The 24,381-nt window shown below is 46.8% G+C and overlaps 1 protein-coding gene across 9 annotated transcripts in view; it reads left to right on the top strand.

The window, feature by feature from the left end:
* CACNA1B (calcium voltage-gated channel subunit alpha1 B) overlaps positions 1 to 24,381 on the top strand; it is a 198,276-nt gene that overhangs the window by 150,728 nt on the left and 23,167 nt on the right. For all 9 annotated transcript variants that reach the window (XM_070518200.1, XM_070518198.1, XM_044778229.2 and 6 more), the window contains 5 exons: positions 8,941 to 9,057; positions 9,415 to 9,480; positions 10,880 to 10,971; positions 13,136 to 13,280; positions 22,264 to 22,391. In XM_070518200.1, the coding sequence (XP_070374301.1) occupies positions 8,941 to 9,057; positions 9,415 to 9,480; positions 10,880 to 10,971; positions 13,136 to 13,280; positions 22,264 to 22,391 (548 nt within the window). The remainder of the gene's footprint in view (positions 1 to 8,940; positions 9,058 to 9,414; positions 9,481 to 10,879; positions 10,972 to 13,135; positions 13,281 to 22,263; positions 22,392 to 24,381) is intronic.

The raw sequence follows: 24,381 nt of genomic DNA, 5'->3' as shown, positions 1-24,381 counted from the left end.
GTGTAGAGACGACATGGTACGCTGTGGCTGGAGCAGCATGTGCAAGGAGTGAAGGAGCAGCCAAGGCAGAGGAAATGGGGGGCAGGGAAGGCCTTGCAGTCAGAGTAAACTTGGGCTTTTATTTTGAGTGGGATAGGAGGATTTAGGGATTTGTGAACAGGAGTGACATGATCTTGCTTTTAAGGCCATACCTCTGGCTTCTCTGTGGGAATATAGTGCAGGGCACAGGCAGAGGCAGACCAGTTTGGGCAGTCGTAGTTGGGTTCTCCCAGAAACTGACTCTGAGACAAGAATTTGGTGCAAGTTGTTCATTTGGGAGGCGATCCCAGGAATAGGGGGAATGACGAAGTGAGCCAGGGAAGGGAGGCAGCCTATAAGAAGTGCTATCAAATCAGTTACTATCGTGGGTGATAATTGGGAGTTCTGAGCCTCAGGTATTCCAGCAAGTGGCAAGTTGGCTGGGGTGTTTTTCACCAGCCTGTCTGCCGCTGGTTGAGAGCTGCTGGGAAGTAGGGGCTAGAGAACGTTGATTTTCTGGCTCTTGTGTCCTTGCCTGAGAAAGTTCTCAGGAAGAAAGATGTAGATGCTGACAATTGGGTATTGGGCCTGCAGGGATATGGAGCTGCTGAGCGTTGCTGTAGGGAGCCAGGCAAAGGAGCTGGGCTGGGACAGGGGTGAGAAATTGTCAAATTCTGGATATAATTTTAAGGTAGAGCTGCTGATGGACTAGATGTGGATGTGAAAGATGAGGCAAGAATGACATCAAACTTTTTGGTCTGAGCCCTTGGGAAAATGGATAAGCATTAATTGAAAAGGGAAAGAGTGTGGGCGGAACAGGTTTGTTGGGGACTGTCACCATGCAATTTGTACGTTAGATTTGAGTCACCTGTTAGGCTCCCAAAGGAGTCATCCAACAGGCGGTTGGACAGATGGGCCTGGTGTTTGGAGGACAGATCTAGGCCAGTGACATAGGGTTGGGAATCACGAGTATATAAGATAGTAACAGACCCATGAGACTGGATGAGATGGCTGGAGGGCAGGGAGGTCTTCCAAACCACTAGCAAGGGCTAGTGTCCAGGATGTGCAAGGCTCTTCTGTGAGTCAACAAGAAAAACAAAACAACCAAATGGAAAAATGAGCAAAAGGTATGGTCGGGCATTTTACAGAATAGAAAACATCAGTGGCCAAGTAACATAGGAAAAGATGCTCAACCTTATTTGTAATCAAAGAAATACAAAGAGAAATAGCATTGAGATGCCATTTCACACCCACTGATTTGTCAAACACAAATTCTAACAGGGCCAGCTGTTGGCAAGGATGTGGAGCGGCAAGAACCCCCTACTCTGCTGCTGGGGGAGGCAGTGGTGCATCCTTTCTGGGAGAGTGGCCTATACCTAGAAAGTTGAACACGTGTGTACCCACAAGCTGGCAGCTTCACGCCACAGGGTGTCTGGGCAGATGAACCAATGTTCGTGGCAGCACTGTTTCCAGTGTCAACAGAATGTGGTATGTCAGTACAGTGAAGTGCCATACAGCTGTGAAAGAACACGAGTGACATTCACATCAAAAGGGGTGCTTCTCAAAACTGTGTGTGCTCACTGTCAGAGCACAAATTTGCCCAAATCCATGAAGGCTGTGCACGGCATAGCCCATCACAGAGATTAAGAACAGGCAGGCATACAGAGCAATTCGGCAGGAAAAAGAAATAAAAGGAATCCAAATAGGTAATGAAGAAGTAAAACTCTCGCTGTTTGCAGACGACATGATCTTATATATAGAAAACCCCAAAGAATCCACAGAAAAGCTATTAGAAACAATCAACAACTACAGCAAAGTAGCAGGGTATAAAATCAACATGCATATATCAGTAGCATTGCTATACATTAACAATGAACTAACAGAAGAAGAACTCAAGAACTCAATCCCACTCACAATCGCAACGAAAAGAATAAAATACCTTGGGATAAATTTAACCAAGGAACTGAAGGATTTATACAATGAAAACTACAAGACTTTCTTGAAAGAAATTGACGACGACATAAAGAGATGGAAAGACATTCCATGCACATGGATTGGAAGAATAAACATAGTTAAAATGTCCATACTACCTAAAGCAATCTACAGATTCAACGCTATCCCAATCAGAATCCCAAGGGCATTCTTTTCAGAAATAGAACAAAGAATCCTAAAATTTGTATGGGGTAACAAAAGACCGCGAATTGCTAAAGCAATCCTGAGTAAGAAAAACAAAGCCGGAGGAATCACAATCCCCGATTTCAAAACATACTGCAAAGCTACAGTGATCAAGACAGCATGGTACTGGTACAAAAACAGGTCCACAGATCAATGGAACAGAATTGAAAGCCCAGAGATAAAACCACACATCTATGGACAGCTAATTTTCGACAAAGGAGCGGAGGGCCTACATTGGAGAAAAGAAAGTCTCTTCAACAAATTGTGCTGGGAAAACTGGACAGCCACATGCAAAAGATTGAAAATTGACCATTCTTTTTCACCACACACCAAAATGGATCAAAGGTCTTAAGATTAGGCCTGAAACAATAAGTCTTCTAGAAGAAAATATAGGCAGTACACTCTTTGACATCAGTTTCAAAAGAATCTTTTCAGACACTATAACTCCTCAGTTGAGGGAAACAATAGAAAAAATAAACAAATGGGATTTCATCAGACTAAAGAGCTTCTTCAAGGCAAGGGGAAACAGGATTGAAACAAAAAAACAGCCCACTAATTGGGAAAAAATATTTACAAGCCACTTATCCGACAAAGGGTTAATCTCCATAATATACAAAGAACTCACACAGCTTAACAACAAAAAAACAAACAACCCGATCAAAAAATGGGCAGAGGACATGAACAGACGTTTCTCCAAAGAAGATGTAAGTATGGCCAATAGACACATGAAAAAATGTTCATCATCGCTAATCATCAGAGAAATGCAAATCAAAACTACACTAAGATATCACCTTACACCCGTTAGATTGGCAAAAACATCCAAAACCAAGAGTGACAAATGTTGGAGAGGTTGTGGAGAAAAAGGAACCCTCATACACTGTTGGTGGGAATGCAAACTAGTACAGCCACTATGGAAAACAGTATGGAGATTTCTCAAAAAGTTAAAAATAGAAATACCTTATGACCCAGCCATCCCACTACTGGGTATCTATCCTAAGAACCTGAAATCAGAAATCCCAAGAGTCCTTTGCACCCCTATGTTCATCGCAGCATTATTTGCAATAGCCAAGACTTGGAACCAACCTAAATGCCCAGAAACTAATGATTGGATAAAGAAGATGTGGTATATATACACAATGGAATACTACTCAGCCATAAAAAAGGACAAAATTGGTTCATTCGCAGCAACATGGATGGACCTCGAGAGTATTATGCTAAGCGAAATAAGCCAGACAGAGAAAGACGAACTATATATGACCCCACTCATAGGTGGAAGATAACATATAGACAAGGAGAACTGATCCGTGGTCACCAGGGGAAAGGGGGGGTGGGGGAAGGGCACAAAGGGGGAAGTGGTGTACCCACAACAAGACTAACAATAATGTACAACTGAAATCTCACAAGGCTGTAATCTATCATAATCTTAAAAAAAAAAAAAAGAACAGGCAGGCATAACACATTTTAAGTTTGTGGTAAAACATAAAGGAAAGTGATTATTAACAAGAATTAAGGGTAGTTACTACATCTGGAGAGGAAAGAGGGAGACAGAGAGGAAGGGCTTCAAAAGTAATAGTGACATTCTGTTTTTTAAACTGGGTGATGAATATATGGATATTTTATTATTTTTCTTTAAAATGTGTATACGTATATTTATACGTATTCTTTATGTGACATGTTTCATTGTTTTACAAAGTTAATGATCTGAATAATCCAGGCAAAAAGCAGAAAGCTGCCATTTTAACAAAACATCCACGGTTGCTTTGTTCCGTCAGCTGTTGGGATTGTGGCTTTGCCCAAGTGCCACCCCTTCACATGTGCTTTTCCCCCAGAAACAGCTCATACCAGTGTGGTTCCTGAGAGGAGAAGGCTGGCTATGTTTCTGATTCCTATGGACCTCCTCCTTGGACTCAGGAGTCTTTATTCTGCTGGATAAAAGGACCCAAACTTTGAGCTCCCAACTGCAAGGCCTCAGCTCTGGGGTTTTCTGCCTGTGTGTGCCTCCTTGCCAGAGAGCGTGACTGCTGAGAGGGCGTCACGAGGAGGACAGGCAGGGCTAATGCCACAGACATGCAGAGAACACTGACACCCAGCTGTCTTCTGGGGAAACCTCCCCCTGAGGCCCTGGATGAGGCAGAGAGCTCCTGGAGTCCAGGGGCTGAAGGGACCCAGTGCCTCTGTCAGCTGCTGGACACTCGAGGCCAGGACAGCTCATGGTTGTTTCAGACCTCACTTCGAGTGAGCCCTCCGTGGCAGCCCCCTCTACCCTCGAGCCCCAGCAGGGCTGGTGGGAGGGCTGGGATGCCACTGGGTTTGAAAGCTCAGCTGTCCCTGGCCACTGGAGCTCAGTCTTCACCCTGCTGTGCCTGGAGGAGAAAAGATGAAAGGAAGCCATCATGTGGATTAGTGGTGTCTTTTTTCTTTTCCATTTGTAGTCACTTCATGTGTTACTTTGTGAATGCACTTTTTTTTCTTAGGCAAAAATATGAGTGTCAGTTCCCACCCCAACTTAAAAATCAAAACAGAGCAAGTCTTAACCAGGGTCACGTAGAGGGAGCATTCTGAGCAGGCGTAAAACTGACATTGATTTCTTTGCCTGGAAATAAAAAAAAATAAATGTCTGTGAGTCATCTTTGGATTTGCATTACAAACAGGAATGCAAATAAATGCCACCATGTCTGCATAACCTACAGATTTCAAAAATATGTTTTGATTTGATGCATTTTAAGCAAAATATGCGAAGTTTACCAAAATCCTAAAATTTTCCGATGAAGTATTCAGAGTTCCAGTTTTTGCTTGTGTTGATGACTCATTTTCTCTTTTGTTTTCTGTTTTTGTTCTTGACTTACCGTACCTGCCTGCTGACTCGCGCCATCCAACAACATACAATGCGAACCATGTCTCCGTCTGTATGTTGCGCACCTGCTGCTCAAACATCCCAATTTGTAAATAATATGCAAATATCCATCCATGAAAACATCACATATAGGAAACGGTTGGTTTCATGACTTTAAACAGTTCTTAAAACTCCCTGTTTTGCTTGCTCTGCTCCTCTTCTTTCCTCTGTTTCCTGTGACCCCTGCCACTGCCCTCCTGAGGAGTGTGCTCAGAGTCTGGTGCACCTGCCTCCTCTGGCCTCTTGTGCACTCTCCCAAGCTCCTGGGGTCCAGCAGGGGCTTCCAAGGGCCCTCCCAGGAGCCATTTGATTGTGGGAACCTGCTTGGCCAAGAGAGGAGGTAGGGCTCCTGAGTGGGAGGTGGGTAGGTGCTATGGCCCTTCCTCCTATTGGGACCAGCTCAGGACTGGGGAGGTTTTGCAGGATGTGACTTTGGACCTGATCCCTGTGGAGTCCATGGTTTCTGTTGCATGGTCATCTCCCTACTGGCACGTACTATCATGCCAGTAGACAAGGTTTGGCTCTCTCCCATGGCCTCTGGTGAAGTCTTCTATAGCTTCCTTTCCGGACAGACCCATCCATGGGGGTCCGGCCTGGGCACAGGGCTGGGGGGTTTGGAGATTTTGTCTTCATGATTCAGAAGGGGTCATGTAAGCCCTTTACTGAGTAGAAAGGGGGTTCTGTCCCAGGAGACAGCAGAGTGCAGGGCTCTTTTATCCAGGCATCATTGACTCATGGGCGGTGTGCAGGAGGCGTGAACCAGTCTTCCTTCCCTGCCCTCAGGAATACTTGAGAGCAAAGATGTTGGGAGCAGACTAAACTGAGGCTATGACTAGAGACTCATATAAAGTAGCAAATATTTGAGATTCCTGTTAGAGAAAGTGAACATTTGAGATTAATGTCCCACAATTGGAGCAGAAAAGCTTGAGTTTTGAGAAAATGCCATTTGATGCTGCAGGAGTACCAGGCGGCATCTTCTGCACAGCCTCCTACTCATGTCACTCAGGCCTCTGCTCAGTCCACCCTTCCGTGCCTTCCCTTTCTTCATAGCACACGTTTCCCCCTAACATGCTGTGTATGTGTATGTGGTATGTGCATAGGTTTCTTTTCTTTCTTTCCTCGTCAGTCCCCTTGAGAATGAAGGCTGGGCAGGAGAGCAGTTTGCTCTGTACCCTGCTGGGCCTCGCCTCAGCATGCTGTGTGGCCCTCGGCAGCGTGCACTGGTCTGAGGGGGAGGCCTTCACTTTGCTGTGACCCCGACCAGAGGCTGTGATGTGCTTGGTCTGGGGTCAGTTGATCACCTTTGTGGGGTGGTGTTTCAGGTGCTCAGTGCGCTTATAAATTTCCTTTCTCAATGATTCCTCACCACCTGGGCACGATGTCCTAAGGACTCCATCTTGTGGATGAGGAAGCTGGGCTCAAAGGAGCTAGGGCCCAGTGTCCCCTCAAGTGACCAGCTGCCACATTGAGGGTGGGATGACATGCCTTTCCTGACTCAGGGGTAGGTGGCAAGAAAGAAGGGCCTGATTTTGAAGTAGATGTAACTGTTCCCCAGTGCAACAGAAACCGTGGACTCTGGGCGGATGGGGCAGACTGTATCCACTTCCAAGGGGTTGGCTGAGGCCAGAGGTGACTGTGCACAGCCATGGGGAGGCTGCCGTGTGCTCACTGCCCCTACTGTCCCGCATGCAGTCTGCATGGTGGTGCCTGGCAGTTCCCGCCCTGGCTAAGCCACACGTGCTCAGCCTGTCACGCTGTGCTTGAAGCTTCTGTGGCTGCCGTCACCATCTGTCCCCACGGCTCTCTAGGGCCGTCTGTCTTTTGACACCCCCACCTCTCTCCTGAGTACCCACTGGAGCCCCAAGAAAGAAGCCCAGGAGGAGGGGTGGGAACTTGAGTCTCAACAAAAAGTAGTAAGTGACTAGCTGAGCTTCTCATTTGTGCATTAAGTAATCTGGACAAACATTGCCTTCCTCTGCCTTGTTTGTCTGCAGTCCCTTCTTTCTTACCCAGAAGCCTGTCTTTCCCCCAATATCTTAAGGGAATCTTGTCTGTGCCAGCTGCCTGGGCAAATTGCTTTGAGCTGGGCAGGTGCTGACAGTTTTATCACAATCCTGGTCCCTCTGGAGCCACCTGAGCAGGTGGTTTCAGAGTGGAGACCCCTGAGGAGGCCAGGTGCTTGGCAACCCCCTCCCTTTGCTCTGCTTTATCATCTTGTACAAAGAATTTCCTGGCACTATCGAGAAAGTCCCCTTTACCCCCCATGCCCATCCTCCTGAGGTGACCGGCCTGTCTGAGTGTTCCTGGGGCCCGCGGGCTCTGATGGTAAGTGTGACCTTTCTCAGCTGTCCTGTCTACTACTGAGTTTCTTGCTCTCAGCGCAGGTAGGTGAGGGAGCTGTGGGCATACCCTTGTACCCTCCAGGGCCACTCCCTGGGGTCCGCTTCTGCCTTCTTGCTGGTCTGGACCTCAGTTGACCACTCCTTGGCCGCCTGCCCCCATGGCATTGTCTAAAACTAGTCTGCCCCCACAGCTCCAACATCTGCTGTGAGGTATCCTCAAGTGTGCCTGTAAGTTCCTCACTAGCAGAGATAGTCCAGAGTCCCCAGCCCGCTTTGGTTCCCAATAGGGGGAAGAAGCCAGCCCCTGAGCGTGGAGAAGCTTCAGGGAAGTGGTAGACAAGGCGTGGGTTGGGGCCATTGTCCCCAGAAGTAGGAATGAGACCCATCTCTCCACTGAACACCTGGTCCCAGGCAAGACTAGATGGGCAGCCCTGGAGTGAGGGCGCTTGGCTCTGCCCAGGCTCCCGCTGCCTCCTGCATGCGCTCTGCTGCTGCTGCTGTCTCATTCAACATCTGTGTTCTCTTTTCTCTTTATCTGACCACTGAATCTGGCAACACGATGTGTCTAAGTCTGAGCTGCTTGCATATTTTAAAATACCAGAGTGGCAGGAAGCTGTTCTCAGGCTGCGTGTGGGCACCTGGTCTCTCAGCAGACAGAGGGTGGGAAACCGCCTGGGTCCACAAGCACCCCCATCTACTCACGGACACTGTCCAGAGCCGTGCCCCGTGAAAGGGATGAGCCAGTACTTCAAGGTGCCCCAGGCCAGAGTGGGAGCCTCACTCCCAGGTAATCTGTGGAGTCCAGAGACTGTTGGTTTATTTCTGTGCTTGGTTTTGAACCCCTTGGATGAGGGAGCAGTGCAGACCTCCCAGGTTCCCTGGAGCAGAGACCTGTTTGTGGACTGCAAGGTGGCTTCTGTGGCGTGAGCAGCAGGACCACTAACACTTATGCCTCCTGCAGTGACTTGTCTGCAGGTGCCTGGAGCAGCCCCAGAGGAAGTGTTTGCCCCGCAACTGGCCCCCAAGCAGGCAGGGGCTTTGCGGGCCTTGTGGGGAAGGGAAAGGGCGTGGCCACTGAGCCTGGGGCGGTCCTGTCCCAGGTGCTCAGTGGCGAAGCAGCCCTGCCCTGGACTACTTGGCTGTGTCCTGAGAGGCGGTCAGTGTTGGAGGCCCAGCCACTGGTGATCTCCCCGGTCCACCTGGCAGCAGGGAGCTGCTTCGGAGAACTTTTCCCACTGTCCCTGGCTGTTGGGAATGGGGAGCCTAGAGTGAGGGGTTTCTCTGATGTGCTGCATGAGAAGTGACTTGCAAGGACAAGCTTTACTTTCGGAAGGTTTTCTGGTGGCTGATTGCTGCTTAGACTGTGAAGTGGTGACTTTTGTGTTAATCTCTCTCTTTACCCACTTTTCCTCGGGACCACAGTGACCCAGGAGAGGTGGGTAGGCAGCAGCCTGCCTGCACTCATGAGGGTCTGACTTCCAAAGGTCAGAGAGCACCCTTTCGCCCCTGCAGAACAACTTCATCAACCTGAGCTTCCTCCGCCTCTTCCGTGCCGCCCGGCTCATCAAGCTGCTCCGCCAGGGCTACACCATCCGCATCCTGCTGTGGACCTTCGTGCAGTCCTTCAAGGTGGGGCCTGGCTGACCCTCTTTGTCGTGCAGAGGGATGTGGCTCCCCCACACCAGATCTGCCCCTCCTCTGGAAGGCTGGGAGGGGCCGGAGTCCACATCTGCTTGTTGGCCCCTATTGTAGTTTAGAAAGACCTTTTAAGTCATCCAGAGAGCATCTTGTTAATGTTCTGAGATGGGTTTTATGACTCCGATTTGTAGATGAGGAACCTGAGGTGGTCACTTCTTGGAGTCGGGGCTGATGTCTGTGTGGCTCCAGAGACCTGGTCACTGTCCACTCTCTGGAAGAGGCCTGAGCAGGGCGGCAGGGCAGGACTCCCTGCGGGGCAGCTGACGGGTCCTCTGTGTGTCTCCACAGGCCCTGCCCTACGTGTGCCTGCTCATCGCCATGCTGTTCTTCATCTATGCCATCATTGGCATGCAGGTGGGTGCGGCCACGGGGATGGTGGTGCACAAGGAGCTCCTGTCCCCTGGGGCAAAAGGGCATTGATCATGGTCATTAAATCATAGTAATGACAAACTGACACCTAGCAAACATTTCTATGAGCCAGGTACTGTTTTGAGCACTTTATGAGCTTAATCCTCAGCAAGACTATTCTATGTATGAGGACACTGAGGCCTCTTGCCCAGGGTCTTCTAACAAGGGGAGATCTGCCCTCTGAGGTGCTCTTGACTGGAACTACACTGTCTGTGTTGGGGTGCAGTGGGCATGTGTGGGTGCCGGGCCCCCATGGTGGAGCCTTGGAGCACGTCTGCATGGCGCCGAGGGCCCACAGAGCAGCAGTGGGTTGTTCTGTGGGTCTGGCAGCAGTTCTGAAGGACAGATCCTTTACAGGAGATTATGTCCCACTGCAGAAAGAAGTCGACAGAATCGTGTCAGATCATGTACTTGTCAATTTACTTGCATAATGGAGATTGTGTTCATTTTGCCAAAGAACACTTTGTCAGCTATTTGGGAAAGCATTTAAAAGACACAAAGCAGTGTCCCAGTTATGAACCTCTGGCATCTGGCCACTTTCCAACAGTAGGGTTGGGAGATGGACCCGAATGTTAATTTATGGTGGGAGGAGCCAATGTCTTAAAGGTTAGCTGGAAACTGAATTTTAAACTCTATTTCAGGGATTCAGATTTCTCTTGCTTTAAAATTTGCTGATATCTAACGCTATTTAAAACAAATATATATTTTTCCTTGCTTTGGTCTGTGGACATACAAAAACATGTATGTCACTGATCTTTGTTTTCGGTGCATATGTGATAGATAATTCATAAGTTTTTCAGCCGGATTCCAGATTTTAAGCTAAATATAGTTACTGACTCATTTGCGTTTCTAACCCTGAAAAAAATCAATTAAAATGGATAAAAAGCGCATCATGATATTTGTCCAGAAGTTAAAAAAGAAACTTTCAAGTGCTCTATCAGAGCTATTACCAGTATAACTACTGCTTTGGAATCATTGATGAGAGAATGAACTTTAAAATGCTTACTGTCTTATAGATAGCACAGCTGGGTCCCATTTTTCTGGTCACGCAGACTTGCAACCCTGGACGGGCTCAGCCGGAGCCAGCACGTGCTGAGCTGTGGGACAGTGATGTGCTTGGCTTTCAAGAGGTTTCTCTACCCTGGAAATGCACAGATGCTGCCAGAGCCAGAAGCATGGCCCCTCTGGCCCCGGCAGCAGCAGTGGTGGCTCCCAGTGGGCATCCTCTGGCCAAGGGCAGCATCTTGTCCCTTGTGGGTCCTCGCGTGCACACACACGTTGTCTTGCCTGGCCTCAGCTCTTGAAGGCCCAGCAGTGTCCCCTGCAGCCTCCTTTTCCATTCCAGGTGTTTGGAAATATTGCCCTGGATGATGACACCAGCATCAACCGACACAACAACTTCCGGACATTTTTACAAGCCTTGATGCTGCTGTTCAGGTGTGTTGTTTGGGAGGTCATCCCAGGCTCAGAGGCTACTTCATTCGGCATGGAGAGGGTATGTGCCGACCCTGGGACCAGCCCCTTCCAGCCCCAGGTCACGCTGGCTGCCCCTCAGTGGACCTTTCCAGTTTCTCCCATCTGCTTGTCCTTTCCTAAGGGCTCCAGGGCCTCAGGACAGACTGAAGGGAAGCACCTGAGGGAGGTCAACTTGCGAGTTCCAGGCCAGGCTGGGCTCTGCCACCTTGTCTGGCAGCAGCCAAAGGCCTCCAGTGAGGCTGCAGCCTGAGACATCAGGGAGGACAGGCAATGCCTAGCAGGGCCTTTCTTGGTGTGCTGGCCTCCAGCTTTCCATCTGCTCACCTTGTTGATTGCAGAGATCTGTGGGAGCAGGGACTAGCAGGGCTGTTGACAGAGTGTGTAGCTACTCAGTGACCCAGGGAACCCAACTGGCTGGAACTGCTGGTCTGAGTGCACTCCACCTGCCACCGTCGCTCATGGGAACCGTTGTTCCCTCAGTTCTGGGGTGCAGCCTAGCCACACACCAGGGTGGAAACTTGAGGGGCACAGGGCTTGTTTCAGGCTCAGAGGTCTCCCTGTGAAGATGTGCCTGAGGGAGTGCTCAGGGCCAGCTGCTATTCTTGGGGGTGGCCTACCCTCTGTGGATGGGGGCTGCTGGCCATCCTGGTTTGAGGACAAACTTGGTGGCAGAGGGAAGAGCGTGATTGTGTCTCCCTGCCTCCATAGTCTCGCTTGTTTAGCCAAGCTTACCACCATGACCCTAGGAGGGAAGAAAAGAGCTCTTCTTAGGGATTTATGGTAGAGACCCTGCCTTGGGGCTCCTTCCTGAGGTTTCACCACTGACGTTCATTTATGCCAATGCATCTGCTGCTGCAAGGCCTGCCTGATACAGCCTGCCCTGTGCGAGAGTTCTGGGGCTCGTGGCAGTTCTCGCAGTGGGTGGTGTGCTCAGCCCAAGCCTGCTTTGTTGAGCTGCCTGGAGAGTTTTCTGACTCTTGTTCTTTGCATCAGGTGAACAAGCATCCTTAGGCTTACACTTTTCTCAAATAGCATCATTTCTCTGGACTTTAGCTGTTACTTTTTTATTTCCTCATTTATTAAAATCCTGCCTTGTGCCACAAAATATTTGAGGCAGGCCTATGAAGTCAGCCTTAGTTTTAAGCCTTTGGTCTCAAAGACCTCTCTTCCTCCCTGATCTTTCTGTTACATGTGAGTACCCTCATCAGTCAGGCCTGGCACCGGCTGAACCAGCTGCCCTTCAGGAAGCCCCTACACCTGGCCTTTGTCAGTGGGGAGTGGGCCCAGCTTCTCCCCAGGGCTGATCACACAGGTGCACCAGAGAGGGGGATCCAGGCCTCTGGCCTGCCTGCAAGTCTAGTGCACATCTGGCTCCTGGTACTGGCTGTGTGTCCAGGAGCAAAAGTCCATGCAGGAGGGTCCTCCAGGGTGGCTGCTCAGGGTGGGAGTGTCCTTGATGTGTTTGAGAGACTGTTGTGGCTGGTGTGGCTGGACTGGGTAGAGCAAGGACCACAGTAGGGGGTGAGGTCAGGGAAAGAGCAGGAGCAGGTCTCACTAAGCTGTGGGCAGTCATGTGGATTTTGGCTTTTTCAGTGAGTGAGGGCATCATTGAGAGGAGAAGTGACCTGATCTGACCTGTTTAGTGGACCTGCTGGGCTGCTGGGTAGGGAGGGTAGAGGGAGAAGATCCATCAGGAAGCTGCTGTAGCAACTCAGGGGGGTGATTGTTGCTTACCTGGGGTGGTGAGAATGGTAAGCTGTGGCTGTTTTTTGAAGGTGTTTGGATGGCTGGTGTTGGGGAGGAGATCAGGAGTCCAGGTGGGGTGTTTTGGCTTCGAGGCATCAGATGCCCGCAAAGGGGTGCTCACCATGGTGCCGACTTCTGGTTCACCGGATTATTTTTACCAACTAGTGCTTTCCCAATTAATGATCAATTTGAAAATCTAATTCCAGAGGGTTCTTTTTAAGAAGCAACCATCTGTTCCCAGACCTTATATGAGTGAGGTTCTCTGCGGGGAGGGGTACACTTGACACAGCTCTCCTGAGTGCTCAGGCTCCCCCAATTCCTCCCCAGGCCTCTCCTGGGCCTTCCTTCGTGGGCCTCATAGCTCTGCCCTTCTTCTCAGGAGTGCCACCGGGGAGGCCTGGCATGAGATCATGCTGTCTTGCCTCAGCAACCAGGCCTGTGATGAGCATGCCAATGCCAGTGAGTGTGGGAGCGACTTTGCCTATTTTTACTTCGTCTCCTTCATCTTCCTTTGCTCCTTTCTGGTAAGTCCTGGCCACTGTGCCTATCCCAGAGCCTGTGTCTGCCTGTCTCAGTCTATCTCGGGTCCCTCCACGTCACTTGTTGATCCTTGATTTTGATTCATGTCACATTACAAGCTGATTCCATGTTGATGGCCCTTGTTTCCCCAGAGATGATGACCTCATAATCCTAAAAGGACCCACTGGGTAATGAACTCCTGTGGGCCTGGCCTTACTTCTGTGGAAAGGGTTTTAAGTTTCCATGGGGCAGTCATCCCTTAGTTTCCATCTTCTAGAAGGACTTCCACCCTGGCGATGGGATATAAGGAGGCAGCACTGCGACCAGCATGCCTAGGGCAGAGGGGCCATAGGAAGCTAATGGGATCAGGGTGGGGAGGCTGGGGGGCTGGGTCCCAGGAGTGTTGATTTTATTTGAAGTCAGCAGAAGCCTTTGGGAGACTTTGAACAGGGATGAGACATGATCTGCTTGATGTTTTAAAACTTCACTCTGGCTTCTGGTCAGGAGAGGCTATGGAGTGAGCAGGACTTGAAGGTGACAATGGCCTGGAGAAGCTGGGGAGTGAGAGGAGCTGGGTGGAATTGGGCTGCATTTTAAAGGTGGAGCTGATGTGGTTGATGATTGAACATGGGCATGAGAGAATGGGAAAGAAAGCTGCGCCCTAGGGTCTGTTGGGGTGTTGGAGTGATTGGTTTTCCCCCTGACATGGGAAGACTGGGGAGCTACATGCGTGGGCTTAGGGAGGGAGGGAACAGTGGTGCCTAGTAGTTCTATGGGTTGGATATGTAAAGTAGTTATCACTAGTGTTTGGTATATTTATAGGGCTGGATGGTGTTCTCTAGGTCGCTGCTACACAAAGTATGGTCCAGAGACCCATGGCTTAAGCATCACCTGAGCACTTATAAATGCAGATTCCTGGGCCCTCCCCAGACTCACTGTGTCAGAATCTCTGGGAGAGGGACCCAGGAATCTGAGTTTTAACAAGCTCCCCAGGTGATTCTGTGTGTGCTAAACTTTGAGGAGCACTGACCTAGGGAGAGTGTGATTTGAGAAGACCGATGAAGACTCAGCCCTGGGGCTATTTAGGAGACAAAAAGGAGCATTGGATCCAGAAGTTGAGAAGGAGCAGTCAGTGAGGCAAGTGGAGAACTAAGAGAGGGCAGTGCCCCCAAAAGCCAAGGGAAGAAAGCATCTCAAGAGGGAAGGAATAATCAATCATGTGAAATCATGTTGGGAGGTAGAGTAAGATGATGACTGAGAATTGTTCACTGGATGTGGAAAGGCAGAGGCCATTGGTGACCTTCGTAAGAACAGTTTCTTTGGCATGATGGGACCAAAGCCTTATTGCAGCAGGTTCAAGAGATAATGAGACATAAAGAACACAGCAAGAGCAGACAGCCCCTCTGAACAGTGGGAAGTGCTGAGCAAATACTTCAGATTTATGGTCATAACTTTCAAGCAGGACCAGCCAGCACAGTTTGTGCTTTTATCTAGCCACGTTCATGACTTGGCACCATGGATAGAGAAGTGTGTTACCCAGATTTGGGCTTTCCCAGACAAGTTTAAGGAGGTAGAGAAGTGTGTGTGTGATGTTACTGTTGGATGTGGGATCAAAGCTTGGGACAGAAGGAGGTGAGGGCAGGAGGGAGGAGGAGCAGGAGGCCACGGGATTGGAGGTCCTCAGATGGATAAAGAAGTCTTGGGATACAAGTATTGGAGGAAGTGAGCCAGGAGGAAAGGTGAACAGAGAGTGGGACATCTAAAGTTAAGGCTTTGAAGGTGGTAATGGTAATGTTTATTGGTAGTCATTGGTAATGAGCAAGTGTAACATAGTTCTAGGAATAAGGAGCTGAGATGATGGGGGAGAGTCGGGGGGAAGGTCAAGGAACAGAGAGGCCAGGCAATAGTTGGCTCATCTCAGTGGATATTAACAGGAACAAGAATGATGATAAGAGTAGAAGTGGAGACAAAACCAGCAAGCCAGGCACTAGATTTTCCATGAAGGAAGGGGAGAAGATTAGTAGATCATGAGCATTAAAGAGCAGGGACTTTATTTTTTTAAGAGGATGGAGGGGGGACGTCCATGTTTCAGCTAGAGCGAGAAGAAATGGAGAATATTCAGGTAAGAAGAAAATAGAAGGATTTCTGTTAATGGTGGACTGTGAGTGTTGGAGGATGCAGTAGAAGGTTGAGGTGGTTGGGAAAGGTGTGCATGTAAGACAGATGAGCTTGCATGTTGATTGAGAAATACAGAAAAATCTATGGAATTGTGTTTCACTATTTGTCAGAAACCAAGGAGAAAGTACCTCAACATAATCAAGGCCATATATGACAAACCCACAGCCAACATCATACTCAATGGACAAAAACTGAAAGCCATCCCTCTGAGAACAGGAACAAGACAAGGGTGTCCACTTTCACCACTCCTATTCAACATAGTACTGGGGGGTGTTGGCCAGAGCAATTCGGCAGGAAAAAGAAATAAAAGGACTCCAAATAGGCAATGAAGAAGTAAAACTCTCGCTGTTTGCAGACGACATGATCTTATATATAGAAAACCCCAAAGAATCCATAGGAAAACTATTAGAAACAATCAACAGCTACAGCAAAGTTGCAGGGTATAAAATCAACATACATAAATCAGTAGCATTTCTATACACTAGCAACAAACTAACAGAAAAAGAACTCAAGAACTCAATCCCATTCACAATCGCAACAAAAAGAATAAAATACCTTGGGATAAGTTTAACCAAGGAAGTGAAAGATTTATACAATGAAAACTACAAGAAACCAAGGAGAGGATTTGCATGTTGGGGTCATCCCGTGATTCCTCAGAAGACCCCTTGTGGGACTGGGGAGGGAAGATTTTTCTGGAGAGTCACTGTCCTGTAGGTAGTGGGGGCATTGGTTCTCTATGCAGTTCACCTGGTGCTGCAAGAATCAGGCTACCCATGAGTGTGAAATTGAGCCCACCATCCTGGCTTTGCCATGCTCCTGGCTGCAGAGATGAGATTCCACAGAAAGCCACATTCATGATACCACAGGGCCAACACTCCCTGGATATGTCCAGGATGAGCTGAGGAATCCCTCAGCTAAACCCAGGAGTGGGTTTAGCTGTCACTCTTCTGCAGAAACGTGGGTATTTGATGGACACTGTCCTTTGTGTCTTGTTTCCATGGACCTCCCTCACAGCTCTTGGCTGACTCTGGTGCCGTTTTTTTGACTGAAGCAGAGAAGGGTTGTGGGCTGGAAGTGCAGCCCTGCCAGCACCTATCTGTCAGATGTGATTCTGTTGGGTACCTCATGCTATGAAGCACTTAGGTCTGGTCTGACAGAGAAGTGACAGTGAGAAAAATGGAATTGTGATTTGGGGATGGGTGTCAGGACGAGGTTAGGTTGGGATTCAGTCACCTTGATTGGAGTAGGGGGCATTGACAGAATAACAGGAAATGAGAGTGGTGACAACCTGCTTACAAGTATTGAATCAGGTACTGTGCAGATCCCATGACTACGATTGGTATGATTATCATCACAGTGAAGAAATGGCTGCTTAGAGATGTCAAATATCTTGGTTGGCCTCTGTTTAGAACCCAAGATGCTGAAATGGACGAATTCCTAGAAAGATACTAATTACCATAACTGATGCAAGAAGGAATAGAAAATCCAAATAGACCCATAGCAAGTAAGGAGTTTGAATCAGTCATCAAAAACTTCCAACAAATTGAAGTTCAGGACCAGATGCCTTCACTGGTGAATTCTACCAAATATTTAAAGAAGAATTAACATCAATCTTCTTCAAACTCTTCCAAAAAATTGAAGAGGAGAGAATACTTCCAATACTTTCATTCTATGAGGCCAGCATTACCTTGATACCAAAACCAGACAAAGACAGTACTAAAAAAGAATACTGCCTATCAGTACCCCCATGAATACTGATGCAAAGATCCTCAACAAAATACTAGCAATCCAAATTTAACAGCATGTTAAAAGAATCATATCCCAGGACCAAGTGGCATTCATTCCTGGAACGCAAGAATGGTTCAATGTGTGAAAATCAATGTAATACACCACATTAACAGAATGAAAGGAAAAAGACCAACATGATCATCTCAATTGATGTAGGAAAATGTATTTGAAAAAATTCAACTGTCCTTCTTGATAAAAACACTCAACAAACTAGAAATAGAAGGAAACTACCTCAACCTAATAAAGGTCACATATGAAAAACTTACAGCTAATGTCATTCTCAAAGATGAAAAACTGAAAGATTTTCTCCTAAGATCAGGAACAAGGTGGGGATGCCTGCCTCTGCCACTTCTATTCACTATAGTACTAGAAGTCCTAGCCAAAGCCATAAGTCAAGAAAAAGAAATCGGCATCCAAATTAGAAGGGAAGAAGTATAATTATCTCTTTTTGCAGATGACATGATCTTATGTGTAGAAAATTCTAAATGTTCCACAAAAAACATGTTAGAACTATTGAATGAATTCAGCAAAGTTACTGGATACAAAATTGGCACACAAAAATCAGTTGCATTCTATACGTTAACAATGAACAATCTGAAAAGGAAATTAAGAAAACAATTCCATTTATAATAACATGAAAAAGAATAAAACACTTAGGGATAAACTTAACCAAGGAGGTGAAAGACTTGTACACGGAAAACTACAAAATGTTACTGAAAGACGTTAAAGAAGACCCAATTAAATGGAGAGACATCCCATACCCATGGATTGGAAGATTTAATATTGTTAATATGTCAATACTATCCCAAGTAACCTATGATTCAATGCAATCCTTATCAAAATCAGTGGTTTTCATTTTTTTTACTGAAATAGAAAAATCCATTCAAAATTCATATGGAATCTCAAGAGTCCACAAATAGCCAAAAAAATCTTGAAGAAGAACAAAGTTGGAGGTCTTACACTTTCTAATTTCAAATTTTACTTCAAATCCTCAGGAATAAAAACAATATAGTACTGGCGTAAAGACAAACATATAGACTGATGGACTAGAATACACAACCTAGAAATAAACCCTCACATGTATAGTCAAAAGATTTTTGATAAGGCTGACAAGAACATTTAATGAAGAAATGTGGAATTTCAACTAATGGTGATAGTAAAACTGCATATCTACATGCAAAAGAATGAAGTTGTACCCTTAGCTTACACCATATAAAAAAATTAAAGCCCACAACTGATCAAGACCTAAATATAAGAGCTAAAACTATGAAACTCCTAGACAAAAACATAGAGGGCAAATCTTCGTGACCTCAGATTTGGCAAAGGATTCTTAGATTTGACACCAAAATCATAAGCAACAGAAGAAAAAATAAATTGGATTACTCAAAATTAAAGACTTTTATGCATCAGAGGACACTATTAACAAAGTGAAAAGGCAACCCAGGGAATGAGAGAAGATGTTTGCAAATCATATATATTGTAAGGGGTTAATATTCAAAATATATAAACAACTCTTACAACGCAGTAGCAAAAAGGCATACAACTGGATAAAAATGGGCAAAGGACTTAAATAGACATTTGTCTAAGGAAAATGCACAACTGTCAATAAGCATATGAAAAGATGCTCAACCTCACTAATCATTAGGGAAATGCAAATCAAAACCCCAATGAGATACCACTTCATACTCAGTAGAATTACTGTTAGAAAAAACAAAAATAAAAGCAAAAGAAAACAGAAAATAAATGTTTGCAAGGATGTGGAGAAATTGGAACCTTTGTGCACTGCTGGTGGGGATGTAAAATGGTGCAGCCACTATAGAAAACAGTATGGAAGTTCCTCAAAAATTAAAAATAGAATTAGGATATGATCCACTTCAACAATTCCACTTCTGGATCTATACCCAAAAGACCTGAAAGCAGGGACTCAAATAAATATTTGTACACACATGTTCATAGCAGCATTATTCACAATAGCCAAAAGGTAAAAGCAACCAAAGTGTCCATCAATAGATGAATGGATGAATAAAATGTGAGATGCATACAAGGGAATGTTATTCAGTGATAAAAAGGAAGACAATTCTGATACATGCTACAATATGAATGGACCTTGAAGACATTACTCTAAGTGAAATAAACCAGTCACAAAAATAAAAATAGTGTGTAATTCTCTTATATGACATACCTAGAGTAGTCAAATTCAGAGAGACAGAAAGTAGTAGGGATGGGGGTAGGAGAATGGGGAGTTACTCTTTAATGGGTGTGGAGTTTCAGTTTGGGAAGATGAAAAAAGTTCTGTAGATGGATGATGGTGATAATTTCACAACAATGTGAATGTACTTAATGCCACTGATCTATACACGTAAAAATGGTTAAGTTGGTAAGTTTTTTGCTTTGTATATTTTTCCACAATAAAAAAATGGTATTAAAAATAAAGAATTAAGGGGTTGGCCCCGTGGCCGAGTGGTTAAGTTTGCGCGCTCCGCTGCAGGCGGCCCAGTGTTTTGTTGGCTCGAATCCTGGGCGCGGACATGGCACTGCTCATCAAACCACGCTAAGGCAGCGTCCCACGTGCCACAACTAGAAGGACCCACAGTGAAGAATATATAACTATGTACCGGGGGGCTTTGGGGAGAAAAAGGAAAAAAAAAAATAAAGAATTAACTCAATCCTACTCAAAGTCTTCCAAAAAAGAGAGGAGAGAACACTTCCTATCACATTCTATGATGCCAGCACTACTTTGATACCAAAGCCAGACAAAGATGTCACAAGAAAAGAAAACTACAGACCAATATCCCTTATGAATATACATGTCATGAAAAAGACAAGAGATAGTAAATATTGGCAAAGATGTTGAGAAAAGGGAACCCTTGTTCACTGTTGGTAAGAATGTAAATTGGTGCAGCCACTATGGAAAACAATATTTAGATTCCTCAAAAAATTAAAAATAGAGCTATCATATAATCCAGCAATCTCACTTCTGGGTATATATCTAAAGGAAATGAAAAAAGGATGTTGAAGAGATATCTGCACTCCCATGTTCATTGCAGCATTGTTCACAGTAGCCAAGATGTGGAAACAACCTACATGTCCATCAACAGAAGAATGGATAAAGAAGATGTAATGTACACACACACACGGACACACACACAGAGGAATATTATTCAGCCATAAAAAAGAAGAATCCTGCCACTTGAAACAACATGGATGGACCTTGAGGGCATTATGCTGAGTGAAATAAGTCAGACAGAGAGACAAACATTGCATGGTGTCACTGAAGGATTCTATACAAAAAAAAAAAAAAAAGTCAAACTCATAGAAACAGTAGGAAAGTTGTTGCCAGGGGCTGGGGAGCGGGGGAAATAGGGAGAGGTTTGTAAAACAATACAGACTTCCAGCACTAAGATGAATAAAGTCTGAGGATCTAATGTAAAACATGGTGACTAGAATTGATAACACTATATTATACAACTGAAATTTCCCAAGTTGAATTTGACACGGCAATCATGAGCGACAAAAGAAAAAATAGATAATTTGGACTACTCAAAATTAAAAACTTTTGTGCATCAAAGGACATTATAAAAATGTGAAAATATAATCTAAGGAATGGGAGAAAATATTTACATGCCACATACTTTATAAGGGGTTAATATCCAAAATATATAAAAGCTCTTACAACTCAACAACAAAAAGATAAACAACTATACAAAAAATGAACAAAAAATCAGAATAAATATTTTTCCAAAGAAGATATACAAATGGCCAACAAGCACATGAAGATTTTCAACATCTTTGATCTTTAAGGAAATGCAAATCAAAGCCACAATGAGATGCCATTTCACACTCACTAGGATGGCTATAATAATTTTTTTAAAAAACGGAAAAGAACAAGTGTTGGCAAGGACATAGAGAAATAGGAGCTCTTGTACACTGCTGGTGGAAATGTAAAATGCAGCAGCTTCTGTGGAAAACAGTTTAGTGATTCCTAAAAAAATTAAGCATAGAATTAGCATATGACCCAGCAATTCCATTCCTAGGTATATACCCAAGAGAAGTGAAAAGATATATCCACACAGAAACTTGTACATGAATGTTTGTAGCAGCATTAATCATGATAACCAACAGATGGAAACAACTCCCACGCCTATCAATGGATGAATGGATAACAAATTGTGTTATATACTTACAATGGAATATTATCCAGCTGTGAAAAGGCATGAAGTTCTGACTCACACTCCAATATGGATGAACCTCAAAAACATCACAGTAGGTAAAAGAAGCCAGACACAAAAGGTCAAATATTGTATGATTCTTTTTATATGAAACGTCCAAAATAGACCAATGTATAGCTACAGAAGGGAAATTGGTAGTTGCCAGGGAGTGGGAGAATGAAGGAATAGGGATTGGTTACTTAATGGTACAAGGTGTTCTTCTGGGATGATGAGACGTTTTGAGACTAGAGAAGTGGTGGTTGCACAATGTTGTGAATACACCAAATGCCACTGAATTGTACTCTTCAAAATGGTTAATTGTATGTTAAGTGAATTTCAACTCAATTAAACAAAAAAGAATGAAAAACCTTGGCTATTGGCCTCTAGAACCCGAGCTATTAACTCCAAAGTGACTGTTTTCCTTGAAGGCTAGCTGAGAGGGGAAGAGGAGGGGATCACCCCGAGTAGGGGAAGATTAACTTAGGTGGCAGGATGGGTGGTGGACATGCCACAGTGGGGCCTGAATTAGGACAGGGCAGTAGAATTGGAGAGCAGAGCCTGCAGAGGACTAAGTACTGGTTAGGGCCAGCCTGTGGGGTGTAGGACCCTGGGGGACGAGGCTGCTGCTTGTGTGGAGGAGGCCCCAGGAGTGCTCCGCAAGGCTGTCAGGGGCAGGTCTGGGCAGGCTCCAGCTGTGTCAGTGACCTCTGCTGCCCTGGTCACTTCACACACAGACTGGCTGGAGGGTTAGGGGTGGCGGGAGAGGGCAGACTGAGGTCTCTCTATGTCACCTCTTCTCCTTCCTGTCCTGCAGATGTTGAACCTCTTTGTGGCTGTGATCATGGACAATTTTGAATACCTTACGCGGGACTCTTCCATCCTAGGGCCTCACCACCTGGACGAGTTCATCCGGGTCTGGGCTGAGTACGACCCGGCTGCGTGGTGAGTGAGCCCCCACACTCCATGGTCCTAAGGGGTGGTCCGTGCCCACGGATCTCAGGACAGGGCTGGGGTGGCTTCAGACATGTTTCAAGTGAGCATCCCCCCTTGGGTGCTGGTTGGGTCCCTGGGTTCCATCCCGCTCCTCTTAGGAGGGTGCTGCCCCCGCCCCACCCCAGGGCGGTACTCTCCTTCTCGCTCTCCATGGGCTTTTGTACAGCTCCTGGGCTGAGAAATCCTCTTTTGACACCCTCAGTCCAGCCCTTAGAAGGTTTTCAGGGGGTTTGTGAGACTTGTGGTTCTTGCCGTTTGGGAGTTTACTATCTTCTCACAAGGCCACCACGTAAGGCTCCGTGGGAGAGGGCATGGAGACGACAGAAGGGTGTTCTCTCAGGGCCTCACCATCCTTGGGGAGTTTGGAGGGCTCCATGGGCAGAAATAAAGTGGGGCCTTAGGACCTTCTCCCTGATGGACTCAGGGCTCTCCCTCTCTGCCATCCCCCTCCAGGACAGGAGCCACCAGGCACCTCTGTGTTCCCAGCCCGGGCTGCAGATAGTGGGCACTCGGTGAACTCATATTGAAATCACACGAGCTACCAGGAAGGGTCTAGTTTGTTGAAGACCCTTTGGTCATGGTGAGGAAGGTTCACGGTGCTGCATAAGGGAGGGGTGATTCGTTCCAGACAGAGCAAGGGTCTCGTGAAGGGAGTGGTTTGGGTCAGAAGGTTGTTGGAGACCATGTTCCATGGGAGAGTCCTGCACACCATGGCATTCTTTCATCCTCGGAGCTAGCAGAGCAGCATGGATAACACCATCTTCCAATCTGTCTGTTCCTTCATCACTCAGTCATTCACTTGCTCATTCATTCATTCAGTCTCTTGAGTGGCTGCTTGAGTAGTTACTGAGGGCATGCTCTCTGCAAGGAAAACACAGGACATGGAGGGGCCAGGAGACCTGGTCTGCTCGGCGCCTTGTCACGGCTAGCGTTCAGCAGGTGTGCATGTGAACGACCCGAGCGCCAGTGAGTGGGGGGTGCCCATCACTTCCCATGTTCTAGGGGGAGAGAAGGCCGTGGAGCTGGGGGTGCAGCATTGCCCACCTCCCTGTCTCCAAGGCTCCCAGCCTGCCTGGGCGACTCTCTCACTCTCCTCGTTTGGTCACCCCTGTGTGACAGAGGCCTGGAGGACACTGTCAGGTTCCTCATGGTGAGGATCCTGCTGCCCAGCTAGTGGTTGGGATTCTGCCTGTTTTTCTCTAAATTGAAGCTCAGCATGGGGAGGCCTCTGGAGCTTTCTGACCCTCAAGACTGCAAAGCTCTGAGAACTGAGCTGGGCTCCCTCACCCCCTTCTCCTCCAGCCTCCCTGGAGCCCCTACCCCATTATGTGAGGGTCCCAAGGTGCTGGGTGAGGCCCTTCCCCATCTGTGCAAGCCCTGGGACTCCAGGCACTCCCAGGCCCCAGTGACTCTGGGTGTTTCCACTGGAACAAATGTTGCAGCTCTCACTCGGGGCAGAACAAGTACGGCTGTGCTTTTGTTTCATGGCGTACGTGACTTTCTCATGGCCTTGAGAGTCCTCTCGTTTTCCTGGTGCGTCAGCACGTCTGCCCTGTGTTGCCCTGTGCTTGTGCTTGAGCCCACCACTCTCTGGTCAGATTGGAGGGCAGACAGACTACACCGAGGCCTGTTCCTCGTCAGGCAGAGGGCAAGAGAGACACAGTTGAGGCAGGACTGAGGCTCATTCCAGGAAGGCCGTCCTCACTGTCATCCAAAAAGATTTTTTTCTAGAGTAGATGGTGTTGCAGAAAAACAGAGATGTTGTATAGGATGTGACTAGACTAATGGGCAAAGGAAGGTCAGTGCAGGCCTGCTAGAAGGAATGACATCCCCCAGATCTCTGTGAACTGTCGACCCAGGACTCCCCCATCAGCCACAGGTGGAGCAGAATTAGGACATACAAGAAGTGGACTTGGGCCAGAGAGGACGCAGATGGCTT

The sequence above is a fragment of the Equus asinus genome, chromosome 10 (genome assembly GCF_041296235.1).
Source record: "Equus asinus isolate D_3611 breed Donkey chromosome 10, EquAss-T2T_v2, whole genome shotgun sequence".
NCBI classification, from domain to species: Eukaryota; Metazoa; Chordata; class Mammalia; order Perissodactyla; family Equidae; genus Equus; species Equus asinus.
The sequence above is the reverse complement of the archived record's forward strand: the minus strand, read 5'-3'. Positions and strand labels throughout refer to the sequence as shown.